This window comes from Gadus morhua, chromosome 17, assembly GCF_902167405.1.
Source record: "Gadus morhua chromosome 17, gadMor3.0, whole genome shotgun sequence".
NCBI classification, from domain to species: domain Eukaryota; kingdom Metazoa; phylum Chordata; class Actinopteri; order Gadiformes; family Gadidae; genus Gadus; species Gadus morhua.
Window position 1 is genome coordinate 17,152,128 of NC_044064.1, and position 26,308 is coordinate 17,178,435.

The 26,308-nt window shown below is 43.8% G+C and overlaps 1 protein-coding gene across 1 annotated transcript in view; it reads right to left on the reverse strand.

The window, feature by feature from the left end:
* Positions 1–4,851: 4,851 nt before the first annotated feature.
* clasp1a (cytoplasmic linker associated protein 1a) overlaps positions 4,852–26,308 on the reverse strand; it is a 214,755-nt gene continuing 193,298 nt past the window's right edge. Inside the window, 5 exon segments of the mRNA XM_030338917.1 lie at positions 4,852–7,365; positions 7,592–7,708; positions 8,643–8,849; positions 9,936–10,064; positions 10,406–10,596. Coding sequence (XP_030194777.1) covers positions 7,279–7,365; positions 7,592–7,708; positions 8,643–8,849; positions 9,936–10,064; positions 10,406–10,596 — 731 coding nt within the window. The 3' untranslated portion in view covers positions 4,852–7,278.

Consider the following 26,308-nt stretch of genomic DNA (forward strand, 5'->3'; position numbering starts at 1 on the left):
TGTCGGCACCATTTACGGTTTGGGCTGCACACTTTTAGGGAGGTAAGTATAAAAATAATAATCCTTACAAAAACAATAGGGATCCAACCTGTTGGCTTGGACCCCTAATAAAAATCCTTACAAAAACAATAGGGATCCAACCTGTTGGCTTGGACCCCTAAAAATCCTTACAAAAACAATAGGGATCCAACCTGTTGGCTTGGACCCCTAAAAATCCTTACAAAAACAATAGGGATCCAACCTGTTGGCTTGGACCCCTAATAAGAAAAATCCTTACAAAAACAATAGGGATCCAACCTGTTGGCTTGGACCCCTAATAACTAGAACTGCAAGCAGTTATGCAGTGGTCCAAGAAGTGTGCATTTCGCCGGCACAACGCGACAAGAAATGTGCATTTCGCCGGCACAACGCGAAGCATGTGTTCAAAACGCTTCCCTGAACCTGTGGATACAAAGGATTTGACTGTGGTAGGAGTAGCGAGAAGTCAGTGTAGCGTTTTCGCGGCGAAATTTTGTAGAAGATATACAATTTCCTCGTTTATTGCGCCCCCTAATGGCGAATTTTTCGAAATTGTTATCGAACGTCATTAAGGTTAGCCCCAACATGTGTGTAGAATTTGGACTCGATCCGATGTCTAATTTTGGATTTTTTTGGATTTTTAATTTTCCACGTCTAATTTAGCTAATAAACAAATATTCAAAACGCTACAGTTTCGTTGTCGAAGGTCGGATCAAAGAAAAGTTCAATAATTTCTTTGCGTATGCGAATGAAGATGCCGTGTGCAAAGTCTTGTCTCAATTGGTCATACAAAGTGGGAGGAGTAGCGAAAATACAGTTTTGCGGTTTTCGCGATTTTGCGAAAAAAAATTATGGACGCAAATGGGCGTGGCCTAGGCCAAAAGATGCAGCAGACTCCAGTGCATCTGTGTGTACAAGTTTTTGGACTGTGGGAGGTTCGGTGTGCGAGTTATAGCCCCAAACGCGTATTCCTTGGTATAGCGCCACCTAGTGGCCGGCATGTCTGGATTTTGTCGTCTGCCGTCACCTCACGGACCTGGATCTAGTCATGCAATTGGCGTGTCGGCACCATTTACGGTTTGGGCTGTGGGCACACTTTTGGGTTTATTTTTGCTGGAATAATAATAATCCTTACAAAAACAATAGGGATCCAACCTGTTGGCTTGGACCCCTAAAAATAAAAAAAATCCTTACAAAAACAATAGGGATCCAACCTGTTGGCTTGGACCCCTAACTAGAACTGCAAGCAGTTATGCAGGGGTCCAAGAAGTGTGCATTTCGCCGGCACAACGCGACAAGAAATGTGCGTTTCGCCGGCATAACTCGAAGCATGTGTTCAAAACGCTACCCTGAACCTGTGGATACAAAGAATTTGACTGTGGTAGGAGTAGCGAGAAGTCAGTGTAGCGTTTTCGCAGCGAAATTTTGCAGAAGATATACAATTTCCTCGTTTATTGCGCCCCCTAATGGCGAAATTTTCAAGATTTTTTAAAGAACGACATTAAGGTTAGCACCAACATGTGTGTAAAATTTGGACTCGATCCGATGTCTAATTTTGGATTTCTTTGGATTTTTGATATTCCACGTCTAATTTAGCTAATAAACCAATATTCAAAACGCTACCGTTTCGTCGTCGAAGGACGGATCAAAAAAGTGTTTTCGTGCATTCTTTGCGTGTGCGTCTGAAGATGTCGTGTGCAAAGTTTGGTGTCGATTGGTCAAGAAATGTGGGAGGAGTAGGGAAAATACAGTTTTGCGGTTTTCGCGATTTTGCGAAAAATATTCATGGACGCAAATGGGCGTGGCCTAGGCCAAAAGATGCAGCAGACTCCAGTGAATATGTGGGTACAAGTTTTTGAATGTGGGAGGTTCGGTGTGGGAGTTATAGCCCCAAACGCGTATTCCTTGGTATAGCGCCACCTAGTGGCCGGCATGTCTGGATTTTGTCGTCTGCCGTCACCTCACGGACCTGGATCTAGTCATGCAATTGGCGTGTCGGCACCATTTACGGTTTGGGCTGTGGGCACACTTTTAGGGTTAGCATGTCGGAATAATAATAATCCTTACAAAAACAATAGGGATCCAACCTGTTGGCTTGGACCCCTAATAATAATAATAATAGGAAAAATCCTTACAAAAACAATAGGGATCCAACCTGTTGGCTTGGACCCCTAAAAAATCCTTACAAAAACAATAGGGATCCAACCTGTTGGCTTGGACCCCTAAAAATCCTTACAAAAACAATAGGGATCCAACCTGTTGGCTTGGACCCCTAATAATAATCCTTACAAAAACAATAGGGATCCAACCTGTTGGCTTGGACCCCTAATAATAATCCTTACAAAAACAATAGGGATCCAACCTGTTGGCTTGGACCCCTAATAAAAAAAAACCTTACAAAAACAATAGGGATCCAACCTGTTGGCTTGGACCCCTAATAATCCTTAGAAAAACAATAGGGATCCAACCTGTTGGCTTGGACCCCTAACTAGAACTGCAAGCAGTTATGCAGGGGTCCAAGAAGTGTGCATTTCGCCGGCACAACGCAACAAGAAATGTGTGTTTCGCCGGCACAACGCAAAGCATGTGTTCAAAACGCTACCCTGAACCTGTGGATACAAAGGATTTGACTGTGGTAGGAGTAGCGAGAAGTCAGTGTAGCGTTTTCGCGGTGAAATTTTGTCGAAGATATACAATTTCCTCGTTTATTGCGCCCCCTAATGGCGAAATATTCCGATTTTTTTACTGAACGCCATTAAGTGTAGCACCGACATGTCTCTAAAATTTGGACTTGATCCGATGTCTAATTCTGGATTTTTTGGGATTTTTGATTTTCCACGTCTAATTTAGCTAATAAACAAATATTCCAAACGCTACCGTTTCGTCGTCGAAGGTCTGATCAAAAAATTGTCTATGATTTCTTTGCGTGGCGTCTGAAGATGCTGTGTGCAAAGTTTGGTGTTGATTGGTCGACACATTTTTGCGGTTTTCGCGATTCAGCGAAAAATATTCATGGACGCAAATGGGCGTGGCCTAGGCCAAAAGATGCAGCAGACTCCAGTGCGGATGCGAGAAGTCAGTGTAGCGTTTTCGCAGCGAAATTCTGTAGAAGATATACAATTTCCTCGTTTATTGCGCCCCCTAATGGCGAAATTTTCAGATTTTTTTATCGAACGACATTAAGGTTAGCACCAACATGTGTGTAACATTTGGACTAGATCCGATGTCTAATTTTGGATTTCTTTGGATTTTTGATTTTCCACGTCTAATTTAGCTAATAAACCAATATTCAAAACGCTACCGTTTCGTTGTCGAGGGTCGGATCAAAAAAGTGCATTCTTTGCGTGTGCGTCTGAAGATGTCGTGTGCAAAGTTTGGTGTCGATTGGTCAAGAAATGTGGGAGGAGTAGGGAAAAAACACTTAAGCGGTTTTCGCGATTTTGCGAAAAAAAAAATTATAGACGCAAATGGGCGTGGCCTATGTCAAAAGATGCAGCAGACTCCAGTGAATCTGTGCGTCTAAGGTTTTGAATGTGGGAGGTTTGGTGTGGGAGTTATAGCCCCAAACGCGTCTATCCTTGGTATAGCGCCACCTAGTGGCCGGCGTGTCTGGATTTTGTGGTCTGCGTAGTGTTCACGGACCTGGATCTAGTCATGCAATTGGCGTGTCGGCACCATTTACGGTTTGGGCTGTGGTACCACTTCTAGGGGGAAATAATAATAATAGGAAGAAAAATCCTTAGAAAAACAATAGGGTTCCAACCTGTTGGCTTGGACCCCTAACAATACAAAACAATGCGCACCGAAACACTGAGGCTGCCGTCCGTGGCGCCATGGTTACATAATGATGCGGATGTTCTGCCTCCGGGAGCGGGCCTCAAGGTCGTCTAGCTTGGCTTCTTGTAGCGTGTACTGGGATTCAAGGCTAGTGTGTCGCCTCTCCAACTCCTCTAGCCGTTTCTCGTGCGATTCCACGGCAGCCTCGGTTGACGACACACGTTCAGTAACGTCTGATAGAGCAGATTTGAGGGTGGATAGGGACCCTTTTAGCTCGTCGAATCTCACATCTACAGCGCTTTTCAATGCATTTATTGCTGCCAAGACGTCTTCGTTTGTAGCCGGGACTATAGCATTAGCAGCTACAGGGCTAGCTGGAGTAGCGCCAGCTTCTTCAGTGGCCTCGGCATCGTTGTCGAAACAACCCTCTTGGTCTTGGCTTTTTTCAGATTTATACCCCTTGCCTTTTCTTGTCATTTTGTCTTTCTTGTTAGTTCAAACTCGCCATAATTTAAATTAAGAACAATAAGTGAGGTAAAAAGAAAGGTTGAGGCGGAGCTTCCCGCAAACACGTCTACTCCATAGCCAGGGTTGCCAGATCCTTCCAAACAATGTGTTTTTGACTTGTTTTTCTGAAATTAACAGAAATATCAACATTTCTGGTTTTTATGCGTGCAAAATGCTTTTTAGAGCGCTAGAATCACTTTGTTGATTTCGCTCAAAACGAATGTATACCACTTCCAAATGGTTAAGTATGGCCCAGTAACCCTTTGGTAAGCTTAGTAACACGTTTGAATTGAAATTGACAGATATCAACATTTCTTGTTTTTACGCCTGCAAAATGCTTTTCAGAGTGCTAGAATCCCTTTTCGACCAACAACGTGTTTTTTACCTTACATTGTTGATTTCGCTCAAAAATAATGTATTCCACTTCCAAATGGTTTAGTATGGCCCAATAACCCTTTGGTAAGCTTAGTAACACGTTTGAATTGAAATTGACAGATTTCAACATTTCTTGTTTTTGGGTGGCACATAGCCTATATGAGGCAACAACAGTTTAATTTCTTCGGTCAGTTTAATTCTAGAGCAAACATAGTTTTGTACATTGTTGCAAATCTATCACAGGTGGATGTTAATCAAATGCTTCTGTACAGCTGGTCATGAAAAATAATGACCAACAATAAAATAAAATAGAATACAAATTAAACAAATGTATAAATAAAGATATAAATTGTACATTAAAGGACAACTCATAACATGCAGTGATCAGCTTGCAAGGAATACCATATTTTGGTTTATATTACAGGGATGTATAAACAGCTGATCTGAGAGGTGCTCTGATTGATCACTGTGGGTTCTGTTGGGTGACCCCACCCTGAAGTGAAACAACAGTCGTTGCCAGCAGGGGGAACATAGAGAGACATAAAAGGTAGCAATCAATCTACAAAAGAGAAAACGGCAGATAAAACCTGTTCCCGGTTCAGGACTAGGTATTTCCGACAGTCTTTCAACAACCGTATCAATCACTGATGCTTCAAAATATATACCAACTTGGCAAAAAAAAAACCATCTTCCTCCTGTTTAACCTGACCAGCTAGCGAATTAGGTTGGGCCTCTGTGTTAATACATGTATTTCAGTACAAGCCTCCAGGCTCTAAAATAAAATAAAAAAGATAAATTAAAGGAATGCTAAATATAAATAAATAAAAACCTGAGGATTACTCTTCAGAATTCCTACTTACTCTCACCTTAAATTATCCGGCAAAACATTTCAAAGCCCCCTTTAGAAAGGGTTTTTCAACAAAGCAGTATTTTTTTCTGGAGCAGATTGTCAAGGACATTAGCTAGCTCAAGGAATAAAAGAGTTTAGTGTGTAGTACATTTCATCATTACATACCTCACCTCACTTAAAGGGGAGGAGGATGCATTGGGATGGATTTGAGAAGAGGTCTTGGACACAGAAAATACAGAATGACCTGAAGAAAATGGAAATTGTATGGAACCCTATTCAAAGTTATGTTTTAATAACACTCAAACACGTACCCTTAGTTATTCATTTTCCAATACCCAGCCCTGATAGTGCACGTTTGCATTGTGACGGCCCATAGCACAAAGCGGGGACATAGGAAGCGTAGTTTATTAAATTACTTATTACATCTATGAGCAACCTGATCCCTTCCCTACTGAAAGAGAACCAGGGATGACTAAATGGATGTTGTCACAGATGCACTTCTACAGTAGAGTCCCCAGGGGCCAATCGTCACAGCAGGTTTTAAAAGGCTGTGTGGCCTAATACCATGCAAGCCAGTGAGTGTGCAAAAGAAATGTCAAAGTAGCCAGACTTTTTTTGTCTTCTTAGTACATAAAGGAAGGCTTTTGCGAAGCGGTGTTAAAAAAAGTGTATGTACAAAAATATCTGTTGACTTGCTGTGTTTTGGGGGTAGAGAAGCCCCTCAGCTATGCCTCCAAAACACAGTACAGCACAGAAACCTTATAGTTTGAACTTATACTGTGTTTTAGTTAAAGAATCAGTAACACCATCAGTCTTTAATTCCCCTATTTGAAAGAGCGATATACGTGTTCCAGCCAAGACTTGTGTGTGTGTGTGTGTGTGTGTGTGTGTGTAATGTATAAGGCTTTTGACATGTCTAGGATGGCCACTCACCCGTAGACAGGCATTGGCGGAAAAAAAACATTCAAAGTATTCACAAAGGAAAATACCTTTTTCTTCCTCGGACTGAGGGGTTCAGCCATTGTTCTTTGACTTAGCAGCATCATCATCCTCACCACAAATGATCCGGACAGACGCCATTTGTTTGCAACACAACACCAGGTTGAGTGTTAGTTACTGTAGGTTGAAATGACACCTCGATCATTAAGGGTCACTCACTGTCTTGACTGAGGACCAACACTTTGGTTGTCCTGTTGTTGGGGGGGAGGGGGGTTTCCTTTATCAGATTTTGACTTAAAAGGTCAGAATCCTTTGCCGAGGATTGTCTTTTGAAACACCTCTGTTAGAAGACTAAGATTAGATTGAAACTATTACTTTTTAGACTGTACATTTTACTGCAGTTAGAGGGAAGGGAAAAACAGGAATAGGTTGCATTTTTTTTAAATTATTTAGCTATAAAGGGGTTGAACTTTTATAATTTATAACATAGAATTGAACAATTGAAGTAGTGCTTTTCAAAAGCCTTATTAATGATGAAAAACATAAATAAGTAAAACAAACAAAACTATCATTTACTTTTTACATAATGTCCCTTACAACGATATTTATCTATTTTTAAATTACCTTTCAAATGTTTAGTATTTGGTTTTCCATTGGACTTCCAAAAAGAGATTTTAATGCCTTCCCTCTCAAAACAAGTTTGAACCAGCCCTGAAGTGACAGGCAGGTCTGCAAAACGCAAAAAATGAAATTGTGGAGGGGGGTCGTCGTTGCTGTGCGAGGAACAGGACGGGCCGGGGGTGGGTGGTCCATTAGCTGTGAGAGGAGACGTCAGAGGAGCTGCTGCTGTTGCTGTTGGTGGTCTGGGCTCGCTTGATGTACAGGTTCAGCAGCTTCATCTGCAGGCACACAAACAGACCTGTGCTCTATACCGTGTTTAAAGCTTCACTACAGGGCTCCCTTTAAAAATAGATATTTGATTAAATTCAACGACTTCAATAAAGGATTTGAATAAAACAGTTTTAGTTGTTGAGTGAATGTGGGTGCGTGTACGTTTATGCGTGTGTGTGCGCGTGTGTGTGTGTGTGTGTGTGTGTGTGTGTGTTTGTATGTGCATTGGGTCACCTTGCTGCCTGTGAGCTGTGCCAGGTGTGGCTTCAGATCTTCTCCTATCACAGAGTAGATGGCGACCAGACAGAACACGCTGGCCTTGCGCACGCTGCTCTCCGTGTTGTCATAACCCTGGACCCAGAGAGAGTAGCATCACACACACACACAGCCGGAGACATCGATACAAACATAAACACACACACGCACCAACGCATGCATACACACACATAAAATACAAATCCATGAATACGAGATTAATTTATATACAGAGAATTCTTTTTAAAGCCCTCTCACACAAAAACCCACACCCATACATTAACACACTAACACGATAACAGACTATAACCCAACCACACACTAACACACTAAAACAGCCACACTAACACAGCCACACACTAACACACTCAGTATTAGAGCCTAGGAGGTAGAGGTCACAGGTTCAAAGTCCCACATAAGGCCTGGAGTCGTCCCTGGTCCAATAAGAACTTCATCTGGACAACGTGTACAACACACCGTTCAACACATACTATGAGGAGTTAACATAGATACATGTTCATGAGACAAGAAAAATGTTTTGGTTTACCTCATCAATTTGTAACAGAATACTTTTGTTTTTACATGTATTAATGCTGAGAACAATAAAAAGTCATTATTTTACATTATAGGTAAAAAAAATATTAGATTTCTTTCCTTTGAAGCACAAAGATAATATGTTAGATATATGACATGCTACAAAACTCAAACAAAGTATATGATACTATAATAATAATAATAATACATTTAATTTAGAGGCGCCTTTCAAGACACCCAAGGTCACCATGATCAAGGTCACCATCACACTATGATGATATATAGGTGGTATCACACGATATATACACTTACATTCATACATTGCTCAAGGGGTATTTTAGCTCACGGTCTGCTTACTTACTGGGAATCTTGCCGTGCTGTTAACTGCCAATAATGCACACATCTCACTCCTAGAATAATCCCGGCCATGGTTAAGGATAAGACGTCTGATGTGAATCATACTGACATGACAGCGGAGGGGCTAGTTCTACTCTACCTGCAGCAGGCCGGGGATGATGTCCACCAGGAGCTGGATCAGGGAGTCCTTGGTGATGCGTTCAATCACCTTGGTCTGCATCTTGATGGCAGCCAGGTTGATGGGGTAGTCGGCCGTCTGTACGATGGGACACAGCACCTTGATGCACTGCTCTGGGTGGATTGAGCCGGCCAGGGTGGCAGACGCCTCCTCGGCCGCCCTCACCACCTGCACACACAGACACCAGACCATTGAGAGATAGAGAGAAAGAATGAGAGACATATGGGCCCTATTTTAACAGTCTGAAACGCAAGTGAGAAGCGCCAAACGCAAGTAGCTTTGTGGGCAGTTCTATGGCGATGTTGCTATTTTACCGGCGGATAAATGACTCTTGCGCCCGGCGCAAATCTAAAAAGGGTTAGTCTGAAGTAGCCTAATTACCCGTAGGGGTGGTGTGGGCGTAACGTGCAGTAAACCAATGAGAGTGCCATCTCCCATTCCCTTTAAGAGTCATGAGCGCATTTGAATCTGACAAGTTGATATTTTGACAGCGTGATTGCAGTCTCCGATGAGACAGATGCATGACCACATGAATCTCAAACTTCAAATGGCTAAGTTTATGGCCAAATAATATTGCCTAATTCGGAGAGATGAAAAGAAAAAGAAAGAGATGGACGCACACACGCGCGCCAGCATTCATTAATTATTTTACACATACACACGCGCTCGCCCGCATTCACACACTCACTCGCGGTAAAACATTGTTTTCTCACAATCAAATACTCATCAATCCTATAAGTTATGGGCTTGTACACGATGTCTGTGTCAAGAAAATATGTGTTTTCTGTACGGTGCTGTTTTTTTTTCCAAATAATTTACCAAGAATGTCAGGCTAGGTAGATGAGAGAAGCAAAATGTATGCGCGAGGTGCACAAGCAACCTTATGCATGCGCCCTTAAAATAGCATCTGAAGAACGCACAGCTGACTTTAAACCAGGTATTTCCTGGTTTGTGGCGGAGTTGTTTTCTGAAACTGCAAAATAGCACCAGGGAACATTTGCACCAGAACACGCCTCCACCTTTCGCTTGAGCCGCAAGATCATTCCCTAATTTACAGGCGCGTGGCGGTGGAGGGAAAAAAAACGCTCTGCGCCAGTTGCAAACTAGCAACGACACATGCGTCAGTGTGTAGAAAGTCAATTGCGCTGGATGCAAGATAGGGCCGAGAGAGAGAGAGAGAGAGAGAGAGAGAGAGATAGCGAGAGAGAGAGAGAGAGCGAGAGAGAGAGAGAGAGAGAGAGAGAGAGAGATGACCTCCTTGTGCGAGTCCTTGTGTGCCTCCAGGGTCTTCATGATGGTGAGCTCAGCGTAGTTCTTGAAGCGTGCCGGCTGGTTCCTCAGGATCTCCTTCAGGACACGAAGGGCCAGTGCCCTGATGGTGTGCTGCATGGGGGGGAGAAACAGAATGAGAGGGAGAAAGAGGGAGAGGGGCAGTGTGGGAGAGGAAAAGTAGATTAACAGGACATAAGGCACACATGTGCACACATGCGTGTGTGTGTGAGTGTGTGTGCGCGTGCATGTGTGTTTGTATGCATGCATGTTTGTGTGTGTGTGTGCCTGTGTTCACGTGTGTGTGTGTGTGTGTCTTTGTACTGTATGCATGTGTGATTGTGCGTGTGTGCATGTGTCTTTGGGTGCACGCCTGTTTGTGTGTGCTAATATGTGTGTGTGTGCGTGCATGTGTCTACGTGTGCATACGTTTGCGTGTGTATGTGTTTGCGTACGTCTCTGTCCCCCAGGGTCTCCAGCAGCAGCAGCAGGATGGTCTTGAAATGCTCGTTCCATAGGGCCAGACTGTCCTCCCGGGTCAGCTTCAGCAGGTCCACCAGCGCCCCTTTGCGCTCCTCTGTCCGCTCGTTGTGATTGGACAGCTCCTTGAGCAGGTCTGCCACCAGCTCAGAGTGGTCCGGCCCAGCTGAGGGACAGTGGAGACATGCGTCGGACATTTGTTAAATTTGTTGCACATTTTGTGGCAAAAATAAATAAGCTGACTGTCGGTCATGTACAAGGCTGTAGTGTTAAAATCAGAGTTTGATAAACTATGAATTCTATGATCAGATGGACCATGATGCAGTAAGGCAGACCGCACGAGAAGCCCCTGACTGCAGCCCGCAGACGGAGCCCACATGGAGGGGCGGGCATTCAGTCCACATGGAGGGGGCTGGCACTCCGCCCACATGGAGGGGGCGGACACTCAGTCCACATCGAGGGGGCGGCCACTCAGTTCGCATTGAGGACTGGTTCAAACAGCATCTTTCTTCTTTCGTTTTTTATCCCGTTTCTGACCTGAAATTAGCTGAAATTTACCTGAAATTACCTGAAATTAGAGTGTGCCCGCCCGATGGAGAGTGATGCCTCAAACATGCAGGTAAGTGAGACTGTCAAAATGCTTAATATATTTAGTAATATTCATGCAATTGTGTATTATGTCTTGTTAACTACTTAATTGTCAAATCCCGCCGGCTCGAAAGTTTTAGTTACACCCCCCCTTCCCCCCAACATGCTAGGTCAATTTTGGTTTTCTTTGACTTTTAGAGACACGTCAATGTAATTGTGGATGGCGAGAGCCCTGAAATACAGCTGGACAGCAGCGGTCTTCATCACTGCCCCTTCTGCAGATACAAAGGGTCAAAATGTGCTATCGACTATCACATTAAATGCCATGCCTTGGTTAAATACAGAGGTACATTTTCTTAATTTTTTATTAGGGGTCCAAGCCAACAGGTTGGAACCCTATTGTTTTTGTAAGGATTCTTTTTATTATTCCCCCCGTGAAAGTGAGCCCAAACCGTAAATGGTGCACACGCGCCAATTGCATGACTAGAACCAGGTCCGGCACCGCTACTCAGATAACAAAATCCAGACACGCCGGTCACTAGGTGGCGCTATACCAAGGAATACGCGTTTGGGGCTATAACTCCCACACCGAACCTCCCACAGTCAAAAACTTGTACCCACATATGCACTGGAGTCTGCTGCATCTTTTGGCCTAGGCCACGCCCATTTGCGTCGATAATCTTTTTTCGCAAAATCGCGAAAACCGCAAAACTGTATTTTCGCTACTCCTCCCACATTTCTTGACCAATTGACATCTTTGCACACGACATCTTCAGACGTACACGCAAAGAAATGATCGAACACTTTTTTGATCCGACCTTCGACGACGAAACGGTAGCGTTTTGAATATTTGTTTATTAGCTACGTTACACATGGAAAATCAAAAATCACCAAAAACCCAAAATTACACATCGGATCGAGTCCAAATTTAACACGCATGTTGGTGCTAACCTTAATGTCGTTCGATAAAAATTTCGGAAAACTTCGCCATTAGGGGGCGCAATAAACGAGGAAATTGTATATCTTCTACAAAATTTCGCCATTAGGGGCCGCCATAAACAAGGGAATTGTTCATCTCCTAACTGGCCAAAGGAATGTTCTGAAAACGCGTTTGGGGATATAACTCCAACACCGAACCTCCCACAGTCAAAACCTTTATATCCACAGGTTCACGGTTGCATTTTGAACACATGCTTCGCGTTGTGCCGGCGAAATGCACATTTCTTGGACCCCTGCATAACTGCTTACAGTTCTAGTTCCTATTATACTTACCTCCCTAAAACTGGTACCACAGCCCAAACCGTAAATGGTGCAGACACGCCAATAGCATGACTAGATCCAGGTCTCTTCGGACTACGCAGACGACAAAATCCAGACATGCCGGTCACTAGGTGAAGGTATACCAAGGAAAAACGTGTTTGGGGCTATATATCTTTTGGTATAGGCCACGCCCATTTGCGTCCATAAAAAATTTCCGCAAAATCGCGAAAACCGCTAAACTGCCTTTTCACTAATCCTCGCACATTTCTTGCCCAATCGACACCAAACTTTGCACACGACATCTTCAGACGCACACCAAAAATGAAATATGAAAACTTTTTGGATCCGACCGTCGACGCCGAAACGGTCGCGTTTTGAATATTTGTTAATTGGCTACGTTACACGTGGAAAATAAAAAATCCTGAAAAATCCAAAATTAGACATCGGATCGAGTCCAAATTTAACACACATGTTGGTGCTACCCTTAATGGCGTTGGTGCGTTGGTGCTACCCTCAATCTCTTTGGAAAATTACGCCACAAGGCGGCGCCATAAACGAGGAAATTGTATATCTCCTAATTGGCCAAAGGAATGTTCTGAAAACGCGTTTGGGGATATATCTCCCACACCGAACCTCCCACAGTCAAAACCTCTATATCCACAGGTTCAAGGTAGCGTTTTGAACACATGCTTCGCGTTGTGCCGGCGAAATGCACATTTCTTGGACCCCTGCATAACTGCTTGCAGTTTTGGGTTTTTGGGGATTTTTAGGGGTCCAAGCCAACAGGTTGGATCCCTATTGTTTTTGTAAGGATTTTTTAGGGGTCCAAGCCAACAGGTTGGATCCCTATTGTTTTTTTAAGGATTATTATTATTCCGACATGCTAATCCTAAAAGTGTGCCCACAGCCCAAACCGTAAATGGTGCCGACACGCCAATTGCATGACTAGATCCAGGGCCCTGAGTTCTAAGCAGACGACCAAATCCAGACACGCCGGCCACTAGGTGGCGCTATACCAAGGAAAGATGCGTTTGGGGCTATAACTCCCACACCGAACCTCCCACAGTCAAAAACTTGTACCCACATATTCACTGGAGTCTGCTGCATCTTTTGGCATAGGCCACGCCCATTTGCGTCCATATTTTTTTTCCGCAAAATCGCGAAAAACGGCTAAACTGTTTTTTCCCTTCTCCTCCCACATTTCTCGCCCGATCAACACCAAACTTTGCACACGACATCGTCAGACGCACACAAAAAATAAAATTCGAACACCTTTTTGATCCGACCTTCGACGACGAAACGGTAGCGTTTGGAATATTGGTATATTAGCTAAATTAGACGTGGAAAATCAAAAATACAAAACGAAGCATGTGTTCAAAACAAATGGGCGTGGCCTATACCAAAAGATGCAGCAGACTCCAGTGAATATGTGGGTACAAGTTTTTGACTGTGGGAGGTTCGGTGTGGGAGTTATGGCCCCAAACGCGTATTCCTTGGTATAGCGCCACCTAGTGACCGGCGTGTCTGGATTTTGTCGTCTGCGTACACATCACAGACCTGGATCTAGTCATGCAATTCGCGTGTCGGTACCATTTACGGTTTGGGGTGTGGGCCAACTTTTAGGGAAGGCGAAATATTCCGAATTCTTTATTGACCGCCATTAAGGGTAGCACCGACATGTGTCTAAAATTCAGACTTGATCCGATGTCTAATTTTGGTATTTTTTGAATTTTTGCGTTTCAACGTAAAACGTAGCTAATAAACAAATATTTAAAACGCTACCGTTTCGTTATCGAAGGTCGGATCAAAAAAGTGTCTATCATTTCTATGCGTGTGCGTCTGAAGATGCCGTGTGCAAAGTTTGGTGTCGATTGGTCAAGAAATGTGGGAGGAGTAGCGAAAAAACAGTTTTGCGGTTTTCGCGATTTTGCGAAAAAAATGTCTAGACGCAAATGGGCGTGGCCTATGCCAAAAGATGCAGCAGACTCCAGTGAATATGTGTGTACAAGTTTTTGGACTCTGGGAGGTTCGGTGTGGGAGTTATAGCCCCAAACGCGTATTCCTTGGTATAGCGCCACCTAGGGACCGGCGTGTCTGGATTTTGTTAACTGCGTAGTGTTCACGGACCTGGATCTAGTCATGCAATTGGCGTGTGCGCACCATTTACGGTTTGGGCTGTAGTACCACTTCTAGGGGGGAAAAATAATAAAAACTAGAACTGCAAGCAGTTATGCAGGGGTCCAAGAAGTGTGCATTTCGCCGGCACAACGCGACAAGAAATGTGCGTTTCGCCGGCACAACGCGAAGCATGTGTTCAAAACGCTACCCTGAACCTGTGGATACAAAGGATTTGACTGTGGTAGGAGTAGCGAGAAGTCAGTGTAGCGTTTTCGCGGCGAAATTTTGCAGAAGATATACAATTTCCTATTTATTGCGCCCCCTAATGGCAAAATTTTCCGAATTTTTTATCGAACGACATTAAGGTTAGCACCAACATGTGTGTACAATTTGGACTCGTTCCGATGTCTAATTTTGGATTTCTTTGGATTTTTGATTTTCCACGTCTAATTTAGCTCATAAACCAATATTCAAAACGCTACCGTTTCGTCGTCGAAGGTCCGATCAAAAAAGTGTCTATCAATTCTATGCGTGTGCGTCTGAAGATGCCGTGTGCAAAGTTTGGTGTCGATTGGTGAAGAAATGTGGGAGGAGTAGCGAAAAAACAGTTTTGCGGTTTTCGCGATTTTGCGAAAAAAAATTATGGACGCAAATGGGCGTGGCCTATGCCAAAAGATGCAGCAGACTCCAGTGAATATGTGCGTACAAGTTATTGAATGTGGGAGATTCGGTGTGGGAGTTATAGCCCCAAACGCGTATTCATTGGAATAGCGCCACCTAGTGGCCGGCATGTCTGGATTTTGTCGTCTGCGTAGTGTTCATGGACCTGGATCTAGTCATGCAATTGGCGTGTGTGCACCATTTACGGTTTGGGCTGTAGTACCACTTCTAGGGGGGAAGTATAATAATAATCCTTACAAAAACAATAGGGATCCAACCTGTTGGCTTGGACCCCTAACTAGAACTGCAAGCAGTTATGCAGGGGTCCAAGAAGTGTGCATTTCGCCGGCACAACGCGACAAGAAATGTGCATTTCGCCGGCACAACGCGAAGCAAGTATTCAAAACGCTACCGTGAACAACATGTGGATATAAAGGTTTTGACTGTGGGAGCTTCGGTGTGGGAGTTATATCCTAAAACGCGTTTTCAGAACATTCCATTGGCCAAATAGGAGATAGACAATGTCGTCGTTTTTTGGCGCCGCCCTGTGGCGAAATTTTCCAAAGACAATTTTCCTTTGCCAAATAACTCCCACCCACATTAATAATTCTTGGCCATATTTTCTATATAGACTCGGGTTTGCCCCTTGATGGTTTCCCTTGAGTTTGAAGAACATTCCTTTGGCCAATTAGAAGATATACAATTTCCTCGTTTATAGCGCCCCCTTAGGGCGTAATTTTCCGAATTTTTATTCGAACGCCGTTAAGGGTAGCGCTAACATGTGTGTTAAATTTGGACTCGATCCGATGTGTCATTTTGGATTTCTTTGGATTTTTGATATTCCACGTCTAATTTAGCTAATAAACCAATATTCAAAACGCTACCGTTTCGTCGTCAAAGGTCGCATCAAAAAAGTGTTTCATGCATTCTTTGCGTGTGCGTCTGAAGATGTCGTGTGCAAAGTTTGGTGTTGATTGGTCAAGAAATGTGGGAGGAGTAGCGAAAATACAGTTTTGCGGTTTTCGCGATTTTGCGAAAAAAAATTCTAGACGCAAATGGGCATGGCCTATGCCAAAAGATGCAGCAGACTCCAGTGAAGCTGTGTGTACAAGGTTTTGAATGTGGGAGGTTCGGTGTGGGAGTTATAGCCCCAAACGCGTATTCCTTGGTATAGCGCCACCTAGTGACCGGCGTGTCTGGATTTTGTCGTCTGCGTAGTCCGAAAAGATTTGGATCTAGTCATGTAATTGCCGTGTGTGCACCATTTACGGTTTTGGCTGTGGTACCACTTTTAGGGGGGTAAGTATAATAATAATAGGAAGAAAAATCCTTACAAAAACAATAGGGATCCAACCTGTTGGCTTGGACCCCTAATAATAGGAAAAAAAAACCTTACAAAAACAATAGGGATCCAACCTGTTGGCTTGGACCCCTAATAATAAGAACTAGAACTGCAAGCAGTTATGCAGGGGTCCAAGAAGTGTGCATTTCGCCGGCACAACGCGACAAGAAATGTGCATTTCGCCGGCACAACGCGAAGGAAGTATTAAAAACGCTACCGTGAACAGCATGTGGATGTAAAGGTTTTGACTGTGGGAGCTTCGGTGTGGGAGTTATAGCCTAAAACGCGTTTTCAGAACATTCCATTGGCCAAATAGGAGATAGACAATGTCGTCGTTTTTTGGCGCCGCCCTGTGGCGAAATTTTCCAAAGACAATTTTCCTTTGCCAAATAACTCCCGCCCATACAAATAATTCTTGGCCATATTTTCTATATAGACTCGGGTTTGCCCCTTGATGGTTTCCCTTGAGTTTGAAGAACATTCCTTTGGCCAATTAGAAGATATACAATTTCCTCGTTTATTGCGCCCCCTAATGGCGAAATTTTCCGAAATTTTTATCGAACGTCATTAAGGTTAGCATCAACATGTGTGTAGAATTTGGACTCGATCCGATGTCTAATTTTGTATTTTTTTGGATTTTTAATTTTCCACGTCTAATTTAGCTAATAAACAAATATTCAAAACTCTACCGTTTCGTCGTCGAAGGTCGGATCAAAAAACTGTCTATCATTTCTTTGCGTGTGCGTCTGAAGATGCCGTGTGCAAAGTTTGGTATCGATTGGTCAAGAAATGTGGGAGGAGTAGCGAAAATACAGTTTTGCGGTTTTCGCGATTTTGCGAAAAAAAATTATAGACGCAAATGGGCGTGGCCTATGCCAAAAGATGCAGCAGACTCCAGTGAATATGTGCGAACAAGTTTTTGACTGTGGGAGGTTCGGTGTGGGAGTTATAGCCCCAAACGCGTTTTCCCTTGGTATAGCGCCACCTAGTGGCAGGCGTGTCTGGATTTTGTCGTCTGCGTAGTCCGAAGAGATCTGGATCTAGTCATGCAATTGGCGTGTCGTCACCATTTACGGTTTGGGCTGTGGGCACACTTTTAGGCAGGTAAGAATAATAACTAGAACTGCAAGCAGTTATGCAGGGGTCCAAGAAGTGTGCATTTCGCCGGCACAACGCGACAAGAAATGTGCGTTTCGCCGGCACAACGCAAAGCATGTGTTCAAAACGCTACCCTGAACCTGTGGATACAAAGGAGTTGACTGTGGTAGGAGTAGCGAAAAGTCAGTGTAGCGTTTTCGCGGCGAAATTTTGTAGACGATATACAATTTCCTCGTTTATTGCGCCCCCTAATGGCGAATTTTTCCGAATTTTTTATCGAACGACGTTAAGGTTAACACCAACATGTGTGTAAAATTTGGACTCGATCCGATGTCTAATTTTGGATTTCTTTGGATTTTTGATATTCCACGTCTAATTTAGCTAATAAACCAATATTCAAAACGCTACCGATTCGTCGTCGGAAGTCGGATCAAAAAACTGTCTGAGGGTTTCTTTGCGTGTGCGTCTGAAGATGCCGTGTGCAAAGTTTGGTGTTGATTGGTCGAGAAATGTGGGAGGAGTAGCGAAAAAACAGTTTTGCGGTTTTCGCGATTTTGCGAAAAAAAATTCTGGACGCAAATGGGCGTGGCCTATGCCAAAAGATGCAGCAGACTCCAGTGAATCTGTGTGTATAAGGTTTTGAATGTGGGATGTTCGGTGTGGGAGTTATAGCCCCAAACGCGTATTCCTTGGTATAGCGCCACCTAGTGACCGGCGTGTCTGGATTTTGTCGTCTGCATAGTCCGAAGAGATCTGGATCTAGTCATGCAATTGGCGTGTCGGCACCATTTACGGTTTGGGCTGTGGTCCCACTTTTAGGGAGGTAAGTATAATAGGAAAAATCCTTACAAAAACAATAGGGATCCAACCTGTTGGCTTGGACCCCTAAAAATCCTTACAAAAACAATAGGGATCCAACCTGTTGGCTTGGACCCCTAACTAGAACTGCAAGCAGTTATGCAGGGATCCAAGAAATGTGCATTTCGCCGGCACAACGCGAAGCATGTGTTCAAAACAAATGGGCACGGCGTGTGCCAAAAGTTGCAGCTGACTCCAGTGAATCTGTGGATATAAAGGTTTTGACTGTGGGAGGTTCGTTGTGGGAGTTATAGCCCAAAGCGCGTTTTCACAACATTCCATTGGCCAGTTAGGAGAGATATTATTTCGTCGTTTTTTTGCGCCCCCTTGTGGCGAAATTTTCCAAAGACAATTTTCCTTTGCCAAATAACTCCCGCCCACATTAGTAATTCTTGGCCATATTTTCTGTATAGACTCGGGATTGCCCCTTGATGGTTTCCTTATAGTTTGAAGAACATTCCTTTGGCCAATTAGAAGATATACAATTTCCTCGTTTATTGCGCCCCCTAATGGCAAAATATTCCGATATATTTATTGAACGCCATTAAGGGTAGCACCGACATGTGTCTAAAACTTGGACTTGATCCGATGTCTAATTTTGGTATTTTTTGCATTTTTGCGTTTCGACGTAAAACATAGCTAATAAACAAATATTCAAAACGCTACCGTTTCGTTGTCGAAGGTCGGATCAAAAAGTTTTGCATTATTCCTGTTCGTGTGCGTCTGAAGATGCTGTGTGCAAAGTTTGGTGTTGATTGGTCAAGAAATGTGGGAGGAGTAGCAAAAATGCAGTTTAGCGGTTTTCGCGATTTTGCGAAAAAAAATTATTGACGCAAATGGGCGTGGCCTATGCCAAAAGATGCAGCAGACTCCAGTGAATAAGTGGGTACAAGTTTTTGACTGTGGGAGGTTCGGTGTGGGAGTTATAGCCCCAAACGCATCTTTCCTTGGTATAGCGCCACCTAGTGGCCGGCGTGTCTGAATTTGGTTATCTGAGTAGCGGTGCCGTACCTGGTTCTAGTCATGCAATTGGCGCGTGTGCACCATTTACGGTTTGGGCTGTGGTTCCACTTTCACGGGGAGGTAGTATAATAACTAGAACTGCAAGCAGTTATGCAGGGGTCCAAGAAGTGTGCATTTCGCCGGCACAACGCGACAAGAAATGTGCGTTTCGCCGGCACAATGCGAAGCAAGTATTCAAAACGCTACAGTGAACAACATGTGGATATAAAGGTTTTGACTGTGGGAGCTTCGGTGTGGGAGTTATAGCCTAAAACGCGTTTTCAGAACATTGGCCAAATAGGAGATAGACAATGTCGTCGTTTTTTGGCGCCGCCCTGTGGCGACATTTTCCAAAGACAATTTTCCTTTGCCAAAAACTCCCGCCCACATTAATAATTCTTGGCCATATTTTCTATATAGATTCGGGTTTGCCCCTTGATGGTTTCCCTTGAGTTTGAAGAACATTCCTTTGGCCAATTAGAAGATATACAATTTCCTCGTTTATTGCGCCCCCTAATGGCGAAATTTTCCGAAATTTTTATCGAACGTCATTAAGGTTAGCACCAACATGTGTGTACAATTTGGACTCGATCCGATGTCTAATTTTGGATTTTTTTGGATTTTTAATTTTCCACGTCTAATTTAGCTCATAAACCAATATTCAAAACGCTACCGTTTTGTCGTCGAGGGTCGGATCCAAAAAGTGATCAATGCATCTTTGCGTGTGCGTCTGAAGATGCCGTGTGCAAAGTTTGGTGTCGATTGGTCAAGAAATGTGGGAGGAGTAGGGAAAAAAAAGTTTTGCGTTTTTTGCGATTTTGCGAAAAAAAATTCTAGACGCAAATGGGCGTGGCCTATGCCAAAAGATGCAACAGACTCCAGTGAATCTGTGTGTACAAGGTTTTGAATGTGGGAGGTTCGGTGTGGGAGTTATAGCCCCAAACGCGTATTCCCTGGTATAGCGCCACCTAGTGGCCGGCATGTCTGGATTTTGTCGTCTGCGTAGTCCGAAGAGATCTGGATCTAGTCATGCAATTCGCGTGTCGGCACCATTTACGGTTTGGGGTGTGGGCATAGTTTCAGGGGGGTAAGTATAATAACTAGAACTGCAAGCAGTTATGCAGGGGTCCAAGAAGTGTGCATTTCGCCAGCACAACGCGACAAGAAATGTGCGTTTCGCCGGCACAACGCGAAGCATGTGTTCAAAACGCTACCCTGAACCTGTGGATACAAAGGATTTGACTGTGGTAGGAGTAGCGAGAAGTCAGTGTAGCGTTTTCGCGGCTAAATTTTGTAGAAGATATACAATTTCCTCGTTTATGGCGCCCCCTAATGGCGAAATTTTCCGAAATTTTTATCGAACGACATTGAGGTTAACACCAACATGCGTGTAAAACTTGGACTCGATCCGATGTCTAATTTTGGATTTCTTTGGATTTTTGATATTCCACGTCTAATTTAGCTAATAAACCAATATTCAAAACGCTACCGTTTCGTTATCGAAGGACGGATCAAAAAAGTGTTTCATGCATTCTTTGCGTGTGCGTCTGAAGATGTCGTGTGCAAAGTTTGGTGTCGATTGGTCAAGAAATGTGGGAGGAGTAGGGAAAAAACAGTTTTGCGGTTTTCGCGATTTTGCGAAAAAAAATTCTGGACGCAAGTGGGCGTGGCCTATGCCAAAAGATGCAGCAGACTCCAGTGAATATGTGTGTGCAAGGTTTTGAATGTGGGAGGTTCAGTGTGGGAGTTATAGCCCCAAACGCGTATTCCTTGGTATAGCGCCACCTAGTGGCCGGCGTGTCTGGATTTTGTTATCTGAGTAGCGGTGCCGGACCTGGATCTAGTCATGCAATTGGCGTGTCGGCACCATTTACGGTTTGGGCTGTGGGCCCACTTTTAGCGCGGGAAGTATAATAACTAGAACTGCAAGCAGTTATGCAGGGGTCCAAGAAGTGTGCATTTCGCCGGCACAACGCGACAAGAAATGTGCGTTTTGCCGGCACAACGTGAAGCATGTGTTCGAAACGCTACCCTGAACCTGTGGATACAAAGGATTTGACTGTGGTAGGAGTAGCAAGAAGTCAGGGTAGCGTTTTCGCGGCGAAATTTTGTAGAAGATATACAATTTCCTCGTTTATTGCGCCCCCTAATGGCGAATTTTTCCGAAATTTTTATCGAACGACATTAAGATTAACACCAACATGTGTGTAAAATTTGGACTCGATCCGATGTCTAATTTTGGATTTCTTTGGATTTTTGATATTCCACGTCTAATTTAGCTAATAAACCAATATTCAAAACGCTACCGTTTCGTTGTCAAAGGTCGCATCAAAAAATTGTTTCCTGCATTCTTTGCGCGTGCGTCTGAAGATGTCGTGTGCAAAGTTTGGTGTTGATTGGTCAAGAAATGTGGGAGGAGTAGGGAAAAAGCATTTTTGCGGTTTTCGCGATTTTGCGAAAAAAAATTATAGACGCAAATGGGCGTGGCCTATGCCAAAAGATGCAGCAGGCTCCAGTGAATCTGTGCGTACAAGTTTTTGAATGTGGGAGATTCGGTGTGGGAGTTATTGCCCCAAACGCGTCTGTCCTTGGTATAGCGCCACCTAGTGTCCGGCGCGTCTGGATTTGGTTATCTGAGTAGCGGTGCCGGACCTGGATCTAGTCATGCAATTGGCGCGTGTGCACCATTTACGGTTTGGGCTGTAGTCCCACAAGTACGGGGGGAAGAATAATAATAATAATAATAATAATAATAGGAAAAATCCTTACAAAAACAATAGGGATCCAACCTGTTGGCTTGGACCCCTAATAAAAATCCTTACAAAAACAATAGGGATCCAACCTGTTGGCTTGGACCCCTAATAATAATAAAAAGAAAAATCCTTACAAAAACAATAGGGATCCAACCTGTTGGCTTGGACCCCTAAAAATCCTTACAAAAACAATAGGGATCCAACCTGTTGGCTTGGACCCCTAACTAGAACTGCAAGCAGTTATGCAGGGGTCCAAGAAGTGTGCATTTCGCCGGCACAACGCGACAAGAAATGTGTGTTTCGCCGGCACAAAGCGAAGCATGTGTTCAAAACGCTACCCTGAACCTGTGGATACAAAGGATTTGACTGTGGTAGGAGTAGCGAGAAGTCAGTGTAGCGTTTCCGCGGCGAAATTTTGTAGAAGATATACAATTTCCTCGTTTATTGCGCCCCCTAATGGCGAAATTTTCCGAAATTTTTATCGAACGACATTAAGGTTAGCACCAACATGTGTGTAAAATGTGGACTCGATCCGATGTCTAATTTTGGATTTCTTTGGATTTTTGATATTCCACGTCTAATTTAGCTAATAAACCAATATTCAAAACACTACCGTTTCGTTATCGAAGGACGGATCAAAAAAGTAATGCAGGAATTCTTTTCGTGTAGGTCTGAAGATGTCATGTGCAAAGTTTTGTGTCAATTGGTCGAGAAATGTGGGAGGAGTAGCGAAAAAACATTTTTGCGGTTTTCGCGATATAGCGAAAAATATTCCTAGACGCAAATGGGCGTGGCCTAGGCCAAAAGATGCAGCAGACTCCAGTGCATCTGTGTGTACAAGTTTTTGGACTCTGGGAGGTTCGGTGTGGGAGTTATAGCCCCAAACGCGTCTGTCCTTGGTATAGCGCCACCTAGTGGCCGGCGTGTCTGGATTTGGTTATCTGAGTAGCGGTGCCGGACCTGGATCTAGTCATGCAATTGGCGTGTCGGCACCATTTACGGTTTGGGCTGTGGTACCACTTCTAAGGCGTATAGTATAATAACTAGAACTGCAAGCAGTTATGCAGGGGTCCAAGAAGTGTGCATTTCGCCGGCACAACGCGACAAGAAATGTGCGTTTCGCCGGCACAACGCGAAGCATGTGTTCAAAACGCTACCCTGAACCTGTGGATACAAAGGATTTGACTGTGGTAGGAGTAGCGAGAAGTCAGTGTAGCGTTTTCGCGGCAAAATTTTGTAGAAGATATACAATTTCCTCGTTTATGGCGCCCCCTAATGGCGAAATTTTCCGAATTTTTTATCGTACGACATTAAGGTTAGCACCAACATGTGTGTAAAACTTGGAGTCGATCCGATGTGTAATTTTGAATTTTTGGGGATTTTGGATTTTCCACGTCTAATTTAGCTAATAAACCAATATTCAAAACGCTACCGTTTCGTCGTCGAAGGTCGGATCAAAAAAGTAATGCAGGAATTCTTTTCGTGTAGGTCTGAAGATGTCGTGTGCAAAGTTTTGTGTCAATTGGTCGAGAAATGTGGGAGGAGTAGCGAAAAAACAGTTTTGCGGTTTTCGCGATTTAGCGAAAAATATTCCTAGACGCAAATGGGCGTGGCCTATGCCAAAAGATGCAGCAGACTCCAGTGAATCTGTGCGTACAAGTTTTTGAATGTGGGAGATTCGGTGTGGGAGTTATAGCCCCAAACGCGTCTGTCCTTGGTATAGCGCCACCTAGTGGCCGGCGTGTCTGGATTTGGTTATCTGAGTAGCGGTGCCGGACCTGGATCTAGTCATGCAATTGCCTTGTCGGCACCATTTACGGTTTGGGCTGTGGTACCACTTCTAAGGCGTATAGTATAATAACTAGAACTGCAAGCAGTTATGCAGGGGTCCAAGAAGTGTGCATTTCGCCGGCACAACGCGACAAGAAATGTGCGTTTCGCCGGCACAACGCGAAGCATGTGTTCAAAACGCTACCCTGAACCTGTGGATACAAAGGATTTGACTGTGGTAGGAGTAGCGAGAAGTCGGTGTAGCGTTTTCGCGCCAAAATTTTGCAGAAGATATACAATTTCCTCGTTTATTGCGCCCCCTAATGGCGAAATTTTCCGAAATTTTTATCGAACGACATTAAGGTTAGCACCAACATCTTTGTACAATTTGGACTCGATCCGATGTCTAATTTTGGATTTTTTTGGATTTTTAATTTTCCACGTCTAATTTAACTCATAAACCAATATTCAAAACGCTACCGTTTTGTCGTCGAGGGTCGGATCCAAAAACTGATCAATGCATCTTTGCGTGTTCGTCTGAAGATGCCGTGTGCAAAGTTTGGTGTCGATTGGTCAAGAAATGTTGGAGGAGTAGGGAAAAAACAGTTTTGCGGTTTTCGCGATTTTGCGAAAAAAAATTATGGACGCAAATGGGCGTGGCCTATGTCAAAAGATGCAGCAGACTCCAGTGAATATGTGGGTACAAGTTTTTGACTGTGGAAGGTTCGGTGTGGGAGTTATAGCCCCAAACGCGTATTTCTTGGTATAGCGCCACCTAGTGGCCGGCATGTCTGGATTTTGTCGTCTGCGTACACATCACAGACCTGGATCTAGTCATGCAATTGGCGTGTCGGTACCATTTACGGTTTGGGGTGTGGGCCAACTTTTACGGAAGGAAGTATAACTAGAACTGCAAGCAGTTATGCAGGGGTCCAAGAAGTGTGCATTTCGCCGGCACAACGCGACAAGAAATGTGCGTTTCGCCGGCACAAAGCGAAGCATGTGTTCAAAACGCTACCGTGAACAACATGTGGATATAAAGGTTTTGACTGTGGGAGCTTCGGTGTGGGAGTTATAGCCCAAAACGCGTTTTCAGAACATTCCATTGGCCAATTAGGAGATGTATTATTTCGTCGTTTTTTTGCGCCCTCTTGTGGCGAAATTTTCCAAAGACAATTTTCCTTTTCCAAATAACTCCCGCCCAAATTAATAATTCTTGACCATGATTTTTACATAGACTCGGGTTTGCCCCTTGATGGTTCCCTCATAGTTTGAAGAACATTCCTTTGGCCAATTAGAAGATATACAATTTCCTCGTTTATTGCGCCCCCTAATGGTGACATTTTCCAAAAATTTTATCTAACGTCATTATGGTTAGCACCAACATGTGTGTAAAATTTGGACTCGAGCCGATGCCTAATTTTGGATTTTTTTGGATTTTTGATTTTTCACGTCTAATTTAGCTAATAAACCAATATTCAAAACGCTACCGTTTTGTCGTCGAGGGTCGGATCCAAAAAGTGATCAATGCATCTTTGCGTGTGCGTCTGAAGATGCCGTGTGCAAAGTTTGGTGTCGATTGGTCAAGAAATGTGGGAGGAGTAGGGAAAAAACAGTTTTGCGTTTTTCGCGATTTTGCGAAAAAAAATTATGGACGCAAATGGGCGTGGCCTATGCCAAAAGATGCAGCAGACTCCAGTGAATATGTGCGTACAAGTTTTTGACTGTGGGAGGTTCGGTGTGGGAGTTATACCCGCAAACGCGTATTCCTTGGTATAGCGCCACCTAGTGACCGGCGTGGCTGGATTTTGTCGTCTGCGTACACATCACAGACCTGGATCTAGTCATGCAATTCGCGTGTCGGTACCATTTACGATTTGGGGTGTGGGCCAACTTTTACGGAAGGAAGTATAATAATAAAAAGAAAAATCCTTACAAAAACAATAGGGATCCAACCTGTTGGCTTGGACCCCTAACTAGAACTGCAAGCAGTTATGCAGGGGTCCAAGAAGTGTGCATTTCGCCGGCACAACGCGACAAGAAATGTGCGTTTCGCCGGCACAACGCGAAGCATGTGTTCAAAACGCTACCCTGAACCTGTGGATACAAAGGATTTGACTGTGGTAGGAGTAGCGAGAAGTCGGTGTAGCGTTTTCGCGCCAAAATTTTGCAGAAGATATACAATTTCCTCGTTTATTGCGCCCCCTAATGGCGAAATTTTCCGAAATTTTTATCGAACGACATTAAGGTTAGCACCAACATCTTTGTACAATTTGGACTCGATCCGATGTCTAATTTTGGATTTTTTTGGATTTTTAATTTTCCACGTCTAATTTAACTCATAAACCAATATTCAAAACGCTACCGTTTTGTCGTCGAGGGTCGGATCCAAAAACTGATCAATGCATCTTTGCGTGTTCGTCTGAAGA